This window comes from Tachypleus tridentatus, chromosome 8 (assembly GCF_004210375.1).
Source record: "Tachypleus tridentatus isolate NWPU-2018 chromosome 8, ASM421037v1, whole genome shotgun sequence".
Lineage (NCBI taxonomy): Eukaryota > Metazoa > Arthropoda > Merostomata > Xiphosura > Limulidae > Tachypleus > Tachypleus tridentatus.
In genome coordinates, this window is record NC_134832.1 from 86491546 (window position 1) to 86505307 (window position 13762).

Sequence of the window (13762 nt, forward strand, 5' to 3'; positions counted from 1 at the left end):
TGTGGCCATAAATACAAAAACTGTGAACTAATAAAATATAAAAAAAAGTTTCTGTTGAACTCAAGAGTCTGTAAACTTAACAAAGTATCCACGTTGTCGCCGTCAGAAAGTCGATGAAAGATGTTGGAAAATGTGACATTTCACTCGTGTAACGTTGTTTATGTTAATCCGCGGAAATATGATATGTTGGAAACTGTCAAGTACCTAAAGCTGAATCTGTAAGTAGTTTTAGTAAATGTTATTTTGGGAAGATAACAGTTTGAATGTAGTTAGGTGTTAAGGCTTTACTATCTTTTAAAGTTTTGAAGATGTTCCTCGTGTGTCATAAAGTATCCCGAGGACTCATTATGAATTTATAGATCGTAAAACCAACTCAGAAAAAAAATTTGTAATCACATGTGCCTGTGGAGCACGTGAGGAGTGTGTGCACATAACCAAAGACTGGTCGTGTTTATCCTGACTAAACTGAAAGACAGTCATCTGAGATGAGGATAAAAATTAGTTTGCCAGTTCTATAATCATACCTCAAAGTAGGCTTAAACTTATATTTGTGGACTATTTACATGGAAAAATGATGTGACACTGAAATTTACCCACATTTTATGAACGTGATAAATAATTATGTGTGTTTTGATTAATGCTCATAGACACTGCATTTGATGCGTTTTTTTCTCTCACATATGTTATAATGCTATCCTTATTTAAATTGCAAAGTCTCATATATTACAATAAGATTCTGTGTCTTTATGTGTCACGTAACATCTACTAAACCACTGGTTGCAGCGAGTTATAAATGGCACCAATCTACTCGTCTGGGTTCCGAGGTTCGCACGAAGACAAAAACGTTTCACTCTTTTATGGAGAAACTCGGGAATTTCCTTTCAAAACCCTTCTTCTAAAGTTTTGAAGCCACCAATTCACATTAGTACCAAACAAAACTTCTCGGCCGCGAGGTTTACACAAATGTAAACCTTTTCATCCAACCCCTTAGAAAACTTGGGTATTTCGCGAAAACACTTTTACGTGGATTCTCCGAAAATGAGCCTCCAATTTGGCATTCATTACTGTTAAACTATGTAAAAAAACAAGCCTATAAAGTACTGTTCGTAACTTAGTTAAATAAATTACATCTGCATTATAGTGGCCCCGCAAATGTGGGTAACAGGCCCACAGGTTCGTTAGTGCATACATATATTTATGTATGTATTGAAAGGTTATTTGAATAAATCTACGTTACAGTCTACAATACTTGGATATAGTCGACTATGCTGTCCGAAATGAACGACTATTTCTTCATGAACGACATGTGTTCTGTAAAAATGAAAACATGCTACTGAAACCAAAGCATGTTTATCAACACATCTGTAACACTAACTAGTTTTGGCAAGACCAGTGTTCTTCAATCTTCTTAGAAATATGGTCCACCTAAATTAAAAAAAAAAAAAAATCCGGGGCCCGACACTGCCAGGTGATTACGAGCTTTTTTCGCAATCTAACGGTCGCGGGTTAGAATCCCCACCCCGCTAAACATACTCGTCTTTTAAGCCGTGGAGGCATTATAATGTTTCGGTCAATTCCACTATTTGTTGGTACAAGAGTAGCCCAAGAGTTGGCTGGGTGGTGATGACTACTTTCCTTCTCTTTAGGCTTACACTGCTAAATTAGGGACGGCTAGCGCAGATAGCTCTCGTGTAATTTTGTGCGAAATTCAAAAAACAAACAAACAATAATGTCGTTTTGGAATGGCACATATCAAAATTACATTTTGACATCATTTGATGTTACGTCGATAGTGTGGTGCCATCAAATTTTGATCGCTTTTGAAAAAAGTATGTAACAGACCTTTCCGACGTAAAATATTCGTACACTCAGGTCGTTAAAATATGTTCGGAACGGGAATTTACGATTTCCAAGATAGGGGGCGTCCTTTGTACTCAGAGGATTGTTACCTAGAGTAATGTTTCTCGAGAACGGCAGAATGTCTTCACATAAAGTAATGTTTTTAACATGAGCATAACATACTGCTTTTACCTAAAGTAATGTTTTCGACTGTGTCAGCATATTTTTACATACCAGTATTCCTATCAGAAATAAACATTTATTATTTTAAACTGGATGTAATTATTACCCAACGTTTGGACGCTCGGTTCAGAATTATAAGAGCTGCGAATTGGAATTCCCTTCGCTGAACATGTTTATCGTATATTACTGTTCAGTGGGCCAGCCACCATGTATAAAAATTTTTGGCTTACAAAGACACCGACCGACTCCAAAATAGTTGGTATTAAGGTCGTTACAGAGAAGAATAAAATAATTATTACCCAACAACATTGAGAAGAGATATTCCGTGTTTACATCAAAACTTCTTGAAATTGATATGCTGAGTTGTGAATGCCAGTCTTGGTCTCAATCCGAAGCCTTACACTGCGTTTCATGTTAGTTTTTCTGTATATAATTTGCAACGGAAGATCGTGGAATAGTGTTTGGCGTTTCATGTTAGTTTATTTGTATATAATCGACAACCGGATAGTGTACTTTGACACAATGGGAAAACATTGCAAGTTCTAATATGTAGGACACTTATTCTTCACTACGAAACAATTTTCTGTCAAATATTATCAAGGGAGAAGCCAAATGTACAGGTAATAGTGTATGCAGGCCCAGACTCGTAATCCGAAGGTGGCGGGTTCGAATCCCCGTCACACCAAACATGCTCCCCCTTTCAGCCGTGGGGGCGTTTTAATGTGACGGTCAATCCAACTAATCGTTGGTAAAAGAGTAACCCAAAATTTGTCGGTGGGTGGTAATGACTAGCTGCTTTCTTTCTAGTCTTACACTGCTAAATTAGGGACGGCTAGCGCAGATAGTCCTCGTGTAGCTTTGCGCGTAATTAAAAACAAACAATGGAGTATGCTTACCCGTTAGTGACAGAAAATATGTAAAGAAAGTTTTAAAATATACTGGTATGTAATATTGTCTTAAATATTCATGATTGGATGAAATGATTTCAATCCTAGTTATTTGTTTTGTTTTGAACAGTTTTAAGACTTTGTGCTAAAAGGGAAGTTGTAGTACATGTGAGATAAACGCTTTTTTGTTTTTTTATCATACGTGACTGTTGAGGAGAGATATCCCGAAGAGTTACTTTTTACTTATAAACAGTTTTTGAACGTTAACTTACTTTACATTCATTTTATTTGAACACTACACTACAAGACAGTGCTCTGTAACTTAACATTGTATTAGTCAGAGGTTTGACATCGCCTTGTAGATAGGGAGCTCGACTCGTAATTTGCTGGTCGTCGGTTCGAATCCCCGTTACAAACATGCCCATCCTTTCAGCCGTGGGAGCGGTATAATTTAACGTTTCAGTCCAACTATGCGTTGGTTAAAAATACTTGCGGGAGGGGTGTAGACCAGCTGTCTTTTCTCTAACTTATCACTGCTAAACTAGAGACGGCTAGAGTGCATACAACTGCAATAGCTTTTCGCGAAATTCGAACTGAACCGAACCGAAAACCAAACCAAACCAATCATTCCACAACCACACTCTCTATGTTGCCAAAACATAGCCTTTTGTCAACTATAACACAACTGATGACAGTTTTCAATTTATAATTCTGTTCATTTAAATACGTTGTTGTGTTGTGAAATTATATTTTTATGTGCATTTAGAGTGTATATTTTGAATATCGCACAAAACTACACGAGGGGCTATCTGCTTTAGCCGTCCCTAATTTAGTGGTGTAAGACTAGAGGGAAAGCAGCTAGTTATCACCACCTATCTTGTGCTACTCTTTTACCCACGAATAGTGCGATTGACCGAAACATATAACGCCCCCACGGCTGAAAGGACAAGTATGTTTGTTGTGACGGGGATTCGAACCCGCGACCCTTATATTACGAGTCGAGTGCCTTAACCTACTGGTCATGCTGGTCATATCTCATTGATCAAAACTGTATTTATAAATTGCTACTAATAGATCAAAATTTTTTCGTTTCGACTGTTATCTCTAGCTGTGTAGTATATATACAGTCATGTGAAAAAGTTAGGTCACCCTATGAAAGCTTGTGTATTTTTGTAACATTTTTGGATATATAGATATTTAATCTCAATTTTAACAATACTGGGAGATTATAGGAATATAACTAAACAATTAAAACTGAAGAAAAGACTTTTCAAGATCTTCTGTAAATGTAATTCTACAAAAATGCATATTCTAACTGAGGAAAAAGTTAGGACACCCCCACATTTATTCCCACTTAAAATGCCTCAACTCACACACAGGTGTATCACACCAGGTGCACATGATTACTCAGGTTACTCAGCATTTTGAATGAGACTTGCCCTATTTGAACCACAGACATTTAGTTTGGTGTGCTCCTGACTATTGAAGTGAGAGTGAGCACCATAGTGAGAGCAAAAGAGCTGTCTGAGGCCTTCAGAAAGAAAATTGCAGCAGCTTATGAGTCTGGTAAGGGATTTAAAAAGATCCCAGAAGATTTTGAAATCAGCCATTCCACTGTCGGGAAAATAGTCAACAAGTGGAGGCTTTCAAAACAACTGCCAACATGCCCAGGTCTGGTCGTCCAAGCAAGTTCACCCGAGAGCAGACCGCAAGATGCTAAAAGAGGTCTCCAAACACCTTAACATGTCATCGCGGGACCTACAGCAGGTTCTGGCTACTGTTGATGTGAAAGTGCATGCCTCTACAATCAGAAAGAGACTGTACAAGTTTAACTTGCATAGGAGGTGTGCAAGGAGGAAACCTTTGCTCTCTAAGAGAAACATCAAGGCCAGACTGAATTTTGCCAGAGAGAATGTAGACAAAGACCAGGACTTCTGGAATAATGTTCTTTGGACAGATGAGTCCAAAACTGAGTTATTTGGACACCAAAACAAACAGAGGACATGTTTGGCGTAAACCAAATACAGCATTCCAGGAAAAGAACCTCCTACCGACTGTGAAGCATGGAGGTGGAAGTGTCATGGTTTGGGGCTGCTTCGCTGCAGCAGGACCTGGACAGCTCACAATCATAGAATCCACCATGAATTCTACTGTGTATCAGAGGGTGCTTGAGGATCATGTGAGACCATCTGTAAAAAAATTAAAACTGAAGCGGAACTGGACCCTGCAACACGACAGTGACCCAAAACATACCAGTAAATCCACCAAGGGCTGACTGAAAACTAAGAAATGGAGAGTCCTGGAATGGCCGAGTCAAAGCCCAGATCTTAATCCCATTGAGATGCTGTAGGGTGACTTGAAATGGGTTGTACATGCAAGAAACCCCTCAAACATATAGCTGAAATAATTCTGCATTGAGGAGTGGGACAAACTTTCTTCAGACCGTTGCCAGAGACTGGTAAATAGCTACAAGAAGCGTCTCACTGCAGTTATTTTAACCAAAGGGAGTAACACTAGCCATTAGGGGGTAGGGTGTCCTAACTTTTTCCTCAGTTAGGATATGCATTTTTGTAGAATTATATTTACAGAAGATCTTGAAAAGTCTTTTCTTCAGTTTTAATTGTTTAGTTATATTCCTATTATCTCTCAGTATTGTTAAAATTGAGATTAAATATCTATATATCCAAAAATGTTACAAAAATACACAGGCTTTCATAGGGTGTCCTAACTTTTTTACATGACTGTAAAAATGATACTAATGGCATTTAATTTTACTGTAAAAAAATCTCTACTCACTATTATTTTGCCAGGCATTACTGAAAAAAAAAAAATTAATTTATCGTATTCCATGTTACTCATGCAAGTTTAAAATATGTTTATGTGGTGCATGTTATTAGAATTATCGTATATCGAATTGTCAGTGACGATATTTTAAAGCATATGTCCGGTGTGGAATTCCTTGGCGCCAAAAGGGTGTCAGCAGTATTTAATTACAAGAATCATATCTTCGTATTTCCTGAATGAATGTCTTACTGCAGAAAGTATCAATGTTTTCTTACAGTTTTAAGGTAACCTTGGCTTACTTAATACACTGAAACGTCTGATATCGAGTTACAATAGTTACTAATGGCAGGAAGAGTTATGGATGATCAAAGAAAATCTGCCTGTCAATAGTTTAGAAAGACCTAACGGATAGTATAACATTTAGGGAAACTGTTGTAGACATTCATCTGAGGAATGTTTCCATACTGTGTTTCACAAGTAATCTTTGAAACTCCAATACGACTGATCACGTTATAGCCGTCCTATATATTAAACTGACCTTGGAAAGGGAAAGCACAAACAAATATGAAGGCTGTCTCGTCTGTTTAGCAAACACTTTCAAAATATATCCCAACTGTAGGAAACATTGAAATAAACTTTAAAAATCTGTTCTCAGTTCCTTAATTTTTGTTAACGTAATCCCATGTCATTACAACTCGGTATTAAGTCCAATAGACAAACTTTCTGTCCAAAGTTTTATTGTTATTTTAGCAAAATTTGTGTTGGCAAGTTATAAACACCACATTCAAAACTTTGTTTGTTTTTTTTTTTCCAAAATATATTCATAGCTGGGAATGATCAATGAACTTTTTACATCAGATGACAGAAGATTCTAATGGATTCTAGAGGGAAGGCAGCTAGTCATCACCACCCACCGCCAACCCTTGGGCTACTCTTTTGCCAAAGAATAGTGGGATTGAACATCACATTATAACGCCCCCACGGCTGAAAGGGCGAGCATGTTTGGTGCGACCGGAATTCGAACCCGCGACCCTCGGATTACGAGTCGAACGCCTTAACACACTTGGCCATGTCGGGCCTACAACTGTTCTTCATATATTTCATGCATGCTATATTTACTTTTGATTTTAGTACCCTGAACTGCTTTACTATGTTACTGATATCCGGTTTTACCTAATCTATTTTTAGTAAACGGCAAATAGTTACGGCAATTAAATAGAGTAATTCCATAATTTACAAATATGACTCCAGTCAATCACTTCACATTGATCAAAGCAGTAATAGGGCTATTATACTTTATTCAGAGATTAGTTGTAGCTGGATAGGTGATTTGTTTTCTTTTAAACACAAAGTTGTATTATGGGCGATGCTCTCCTTGACTATTGCTAGGATTGAACCCACATTTTTGCGTTATAAGCTTTCAACTTACCATTGAGCTGAGGACAGCTTCAGTGGTTAAAGTCCCATAGTTATAACAAATAGTCATCTACAACTGTTTAAACTAGTTATGATTTTCCATGACTTTTGTTTAACTACTTATAGTATCACCTTGTGATATATGACAACACTCCGTGCATTGAAGGATAATAAAGAGAAATAAACACTTATTTTCATCACCCCCATTGAAGTCGTGATCGAATCACAGAATATATTAGTGTTGATATGTGAATAATTATATCCTTGGAAAACAAATAATGCATATGAAACCAATGTTAAAATAATAATAGTGCTTTTTCATATACATATTTCACTGCACTTGGTAGATATTTCATATACATTCCTTTCCAAAATAACATCTATCTTTATTATATTTCAAAGAATATTACAAAGTTTAGATAAATAGCACTATGTAACTCAAATTTTGGTCCTGAATTGTATGTGTTATTTGTTAATTGTTTTAAAAGTACAGAAAATGGCCGTTATTTCCTTCAAACTTTGCTTTTGTGATCTGGATAATGAAATTTAGAAATTAACATAGTTTCTATGTATAAACGGGCAAATTTGCACATTTTTCATTTTCATAAGGTCTAAATAAAACAACATATGAATCAACATTTACATGTATTTATACTAAAGTTATACAAAAATGTTTAGAAATGAGTAGTTTTTCGAGATTTGCGACTGTGATTTAAATCACTTTCACATATCAGCTCCCAAATATAGTCTCCCATCATGTTTTCGTTATACGCTCCTTGGTAGCAGCGTTCAAAGTCCAGTGTATCTTGGTGGAAGCGCTTGCCTTGGTCCTCTCTGTATGCTCCCATGTTCTCCTTGAATTTCTCAAGATGAGCGTCAAGGATGTGGACTTTCAGGGACATCCTGCTGCCCATTTTGCCGTAGTTCTGCACCAGAGCCTCAACCAGTTCCACATAATATTCGGCCTTGTAATTGCCCAAGAAGCTCCGAACCACTGCGACAAAGCTGCTCCAAGCTTTTATTTCCTTCCTACTGAGCTTCTTGTGGAATTATGTGTACTCCAGGATCTTCTTTATTTGTGGTCCAACGAAGAAACCAGTTTTGACCATTGCCTCAGACAGTTTAGGGAAGAAGTTTCGAAGGTACTTGAAGACTGCAGACTCCTTATCAAGAGCTGTGACATATTTTTCCATAAGACCCAATTTTATGTGCAATGGTGGGAACAACACCTTCTGGAGGTCCACTAGTGGCTCACACTTGACATTGTGCCTCCCCACAAAGAACTTGGTCCGTTGTGACCAGTGCTTTCTGTTGTAGTGCGCTGCGGTGTCCCTGCTGTCCCAAAGACAAAGATAACAAGGGAACTTGGTAAAGCCTCCTTGAAAATTCGTCAGGAAGGCCACCATTTTGAAGTCTCCGTTAACTTTCCAGCCATACTCATCATACTTCGATGGTTCTAGCAAGGTCTTGGCACTGTTGTATTCCTCTTTGAGGTGCACTGAATGAGCCGGGGTAAGAGAGGGATACTTTTTCCCGTTATTGAGCAGCACAGCTTTGAGGCTTCTACAGCATTTTAGAAAGTTTTTGAAAATTCTTGTAAGTTCAAGAAAATTCTCTATCAGCTACTCAGCACTGAATCTACCTGGAATGTTCTGTAAAATGGGTAAATTTGAAAATTTTATTACTCAGGTCACAAAAGCAAAGCTTGAAGAAAAAAATAGTTTTTTTTCCACTTACCTTAGGCATAAGCAATTGGGGAATGACACTTTCTGCCCAGAAACAAGAAAAAGTAAAATTTTGTTGCATAGTGTAATAAAACGGACTAACTACTGAACATGAATAACTGTGTGTATGTGTGTGTGTATATATATACATATATATATATATATAGTGAAAACATTATATTACTTTTACCGTAGTAACTGGAACCTGGTTTATATTTAGGATACCATATAACATCTAATTTATGCAAGGAAGATATTCACAAAATTCCAGCAGAGCCAAATTTGGATAAATAAGATTGTCAGCAAATATATGTACGTTCAAGATGTTAATGAAGTTGAAGACTTGGGAACAAACTTGTGTTTTTAATTTTTATCGTCGATGCTGATGACAAATCCAAGTGGTGAAGAATTAGATAGCTAAAAATACATAAAAAGTATGTTATTAGAGCCACTTAAGTCTTCAATGTAATTGTAACAAAACGCCTTTTTTAAAATTAGCTTCCCAACAAAAGTACCTTTTCTTCTTACAGACACCAACAACAGCCGAAAAGCACATGATATGTACAGCTTTCTGTGTAGTTAACAAAACTTGATCTGAAAAACTGTCAGCGAAATGTATGTAATCAAAATATAGTATTCGCAAGTATATTTGTTAACGAAGTTCTTGAATGGCATTTTGACGAGACTGTACATTCTGACGAGAGACATTCTTGTACTATCTAAAGGTGGCTGATGAGTTAGAAACAGAAATAAATAAACAGTATATGTGTATTTACCGCATGGATTTATTTCATTAATATCAATATTGGCTTTTATTAGATTATGTAAAAACTTATTTTTACTTCATGATATGAATATTTTTGCTGACGTCTTATTGTGAATGTAAAATGAAATTCAAGTGTAATATGAATATGTAATGGTTATTAATCTTATAAGAGGGTCAGACTCAGTTCAGATCGTTATAATCAGATGTTTTCAATATGATGTGATATCTAATGTGCTACTTTAAGTTATTGTATTTTTACAGGTCAAAAAAGTAGAAATTCTGCAGGATTTTCCTGGATACGTATTTATTCTTTGAATGTAATGTTAATCTTACATCTTTATTCTCAAGATCGAATGTATTGATGGGATATTTCACTTTATTGTACATTTCTAAAATGATTCAAAACAATTAATTATTTGATTATTTAGAATCTGAAGTCCAAAAGCAGCAGATTATTGACTAGTTGAATGATGTGTGTATTTAATTTGTGTGATTTAATGGCCTCCTCTCTTCCAGAGACATATTTACTAGTGTGTGATTTAATGGCCTCCTCTTTTCCAGAGATGTATTTACTATTGTGTGATTTAATGGCCTCCTCTTTTCCAGAGACGTATTTACTAGTGTGTGATTTAATGGCCTCCTCTTTTCCAGAGACGTATTTACTAGTGTGTGATTTAATGGCCTCCTCTTTTCCAGAGACGTATTTACCATTGTGTGATTTAAATGTTTCCTATTTTCCAGGGGTGTGTTTATAGTTTTGTGATTTAAAAGTCTCCCTTTTACAGGGACGACCGTGGAAATCAGTTCTGGTTTAATGGATATGTATGATAAAATCATACGAAAAGACAAAATTGAAGAGCAGCATGATAAGGCCTGGACAGATAAAGAAGCTCTCGATAGCTCTGGGGTAAATAAAACTGCCAATAATAACTTCAGTGAGGTGTCGCCAAGTTTCTCCAACAAAAGTCTTCACGATGAGACACTTCCCGGAGGACTGCCAGCAACAAGCAGTAGGGAGAGAAATATCTTCCCCAGACGGAGTATGTCTGCTACAGACACATATCACCCTGCGGGCAAAAAGAGACCGCTCAGCACTAGTTCTGTGTCGTCTTCGTCCTCATCTTCATCGTCTTCTCTTCCCCGCAACGGTATAGACGTAAAAAAATCTTACCTGGCCAGCATAGAAAGCCTAGATGACGAAGATGAAGTGACTGGATATGGGGAGGGACTCACAGGTGCACATGCACGTAGAGATCAGCTACCCCATGGCAGAGAGAGAAGAAGTGTTGGCAGCCTCTCTGAATGTGGCGGTAGTGAGGCAACCTCTACTATTACTAACCCGTCCCGACAGACATCTTATGATCCGAACCTGGGTCTTATCGATCGCGTCATTTTAGAAATTGTGGACACCGAACGAACGTACGTTAAGGATCTCAACGAAATAATCGAGGTTAGTCGTTTTATGTTTGTTAAAATTAAAGAATTATATCTAGACTCTTATTATATTATCACTCTGTGTTTATTGTATCAGTCACAAACATTCAGCCATTGTGCGCATACGATATTCAATGAAGTGGTGCTTACCTGTATTGCTTAAGTCCCATGTATGGAACAAATGCAGTATAGAAACACTGGTGTATCTTTTACAATACACATTCATGATTTCTACAACAATGGTAAACTGTTAAGCTTCGCTTAGAAAGAGTTTAAAGAAAAACTGGTACAATTAAATAATGTGTTCAAATACTGGTATAAATTGTTATGAAAAGTCTGAAAAGCTATAAATAAAAAACAAACAGTTTCACAATTGACTTATTTTCTTTCCTCCCCTTTTATTATATTAAGATGTACGACGGATGAACGACAAAGATATGAATCAAAGATGCTTTTCTATTATACAGAAATTCGTACACGATCCGAGATTAAACTGCCTGTCTTTTAATTTAACTCTGAAAGTAATCAATGAATAACAAACTAATTCAGCGTTTCTGGGACTGTTTTGTTTGTTTTGTTTTTGAATTTCGCACAAAGCTACTCGAAGGCTATCTATGCTAGCCATCCCTAATTTAGCAGTGTAAAACTAGAGGGAAGGCAGCTAGTCATCACCACCCACCGCCAACTCTTGGGCTACTCTTTTACCAACGAATAGTGGGATTGACCGTAACATTATAACTGCCCCACGGCTGAAAGGGCGAGCATGTTTGGCGCGACGGGGATGCGAACCCGCGATCCTCAGATTACGAGTCGCATGCCTTAACGCGTTTGGCTATGCCGGGCCCTTCTGGGACTATTCGAATACTTTCTCTCAGTTGTATATAACAATAATCAGGAAAAGTTTTTTTTTATGTCTGAGCTAAAATTAGAAGGTTGTGACGTACAGATGCATTCACTTAAATGTTTTTTGTTATTTGACTCCAGGTTTTAGTAATTTTCCAACCATGAGAATGTAATATTATGAACTGAGCTTTCATTTGAACTTATCTGGGTTAACAGACATGGTAGTCACAGACTTCTTTAAAGAATATCCAAGCTGTAATAATTCTATCGCAGTGACTTCTACAAGTCAACAAAACGTGTTGAACTTTATTTTCTCCAGAAACTCAAACCAGTGACTTGCCTTAAAATATTCAAGTTTCTTAATAATTCGTAACATAGTTTACACGTTTGTCTTCAGAGTAGTAGACACTGAAGGAAACTTCATTTAAAACAACACACTGGGCTTTGAAGCTTTGAAGTTAATTTACTTACCATTTACTTTGAACCCTAGCTTTTTTGTACTTTTTACAAAAAGTGCATTGAAACTGTGATACTCATTAATTGTCCTTGTCGCTAGTTCGATTCCTGTCATCGAACACGCCCTTTAAGCCGTTGTGATGTTATAATGTGATGATCAATCCAACATTGCGTTGGTAAAAGAGTAACACAGGAATTGGCGATAGATGAATGTTAACTAACTACCTTACATCTAGACTATCACTCCTAAGTTAAGGACTGCCAGCGCAAATAGCCCTGGAGTAGCTTTGCGCATAATTCAATAAGTAAAAAAAAATAAATTATCCTACAAAGAATAATCACTATATAATTTTAACAATTCTTTTTAATTCGATATCTTTCTTGATCAAGCTAGTTATTCTTTCTTCCAAAGAAAAATCTTCTCTTTGCATTGCAATATAACAACTATCAGTCAGACGTGTGATACATTAATTAAATATAAAAGTGTCAAACAATTATTTACATTACAAATAACGCAATATAACTAATTTTAACTTGACATAAAAATTAGTAACGAAATAATGGTGACTAACTATAACTTAGCACATTAAAAAAAAGTCTCAGTAAAAAAAAAAAAAGCATATTAGAGCGTTTAGTCACCACGTAGATAGTACGAAGTTTCAGAACTTATTGTGATTTTGCTATCACACGATACTGGAAATGTTTGTATAGTAAAACGCATCCACCAGTTCAGGACGTCTTCCTTCGCTCTAACTCGTCTCGCTGCCATGTCGTGTGGTTGGTCCTCCACGCTTTCTCTTCCTGTTTGGTATCTGTTCACCTTCTTCTTGTCCTGCTGTTGGTCTTTTTCCATGCAGTTGCCTTCTCTGACATTTTTTTTTCCAAGTTTGTTCTGCACATATCCTGCTTAGGTCAAACACCTCTCCTTTGTCGTTAATTACATCTCTCTTTCTGTTGTCCTCTGTTCCAAACTTATTCCTAGAAATACATTTTACTCACCTACCATCGAAACCATCCGATCTCTGTTCCTGTTGTTGTCTGCTACCTACACAGGACTACTAGTATTATTGCAGAGTTATATATTCTAATATTGGCCTTTAGGTTGATACCCCTCCACTTCCACAGTATCTTACTCAAATTATTAAATATTCCTTACGAATCGCAGTCTTACATTTTTTTCTGTTATTTTCGTTTACTACCTCACTTCCTAAACATACAAAACTGTCAAATTTCTCAATCCTTTTGTTCCCAAGTTGAAATCCATCCTTCTTAATCCTCACGACTTCTACACATTTCCGTCCTTGCCACACCTACATTGCAGACGAATTTATCAGCTTCATGACTAAACCTTCAGACGAGAGTACAAACACCACTGCTTTATCTGCATTCTCTATGATTCGAGTTATGGAGTTTTTCATGTTTACACATCT

General features: G+C 36.8%; 1 protein-coding gene across 1 annotated transcript in view; it reads left to right on the forward strand.

Annotated features, from left to right (window-relative positions):
* LOC143223952 (uncharacterized) overlaps positions 1-13762 on the forward strand; it is a 90113-nt gene that overhangs the window by 22977 nt on the left and 53374 nt on the right. Inside the window, exon 2 of the mRNA XM_076452424.1 lies at positions 10385-11049. Coding sequence (XP_076308539.1) covers positions 10385-11049 — 665 coding nt within the window. The remainder of the gene's footprint in view (positions 1-10384; positions 11050-13762) is intronic.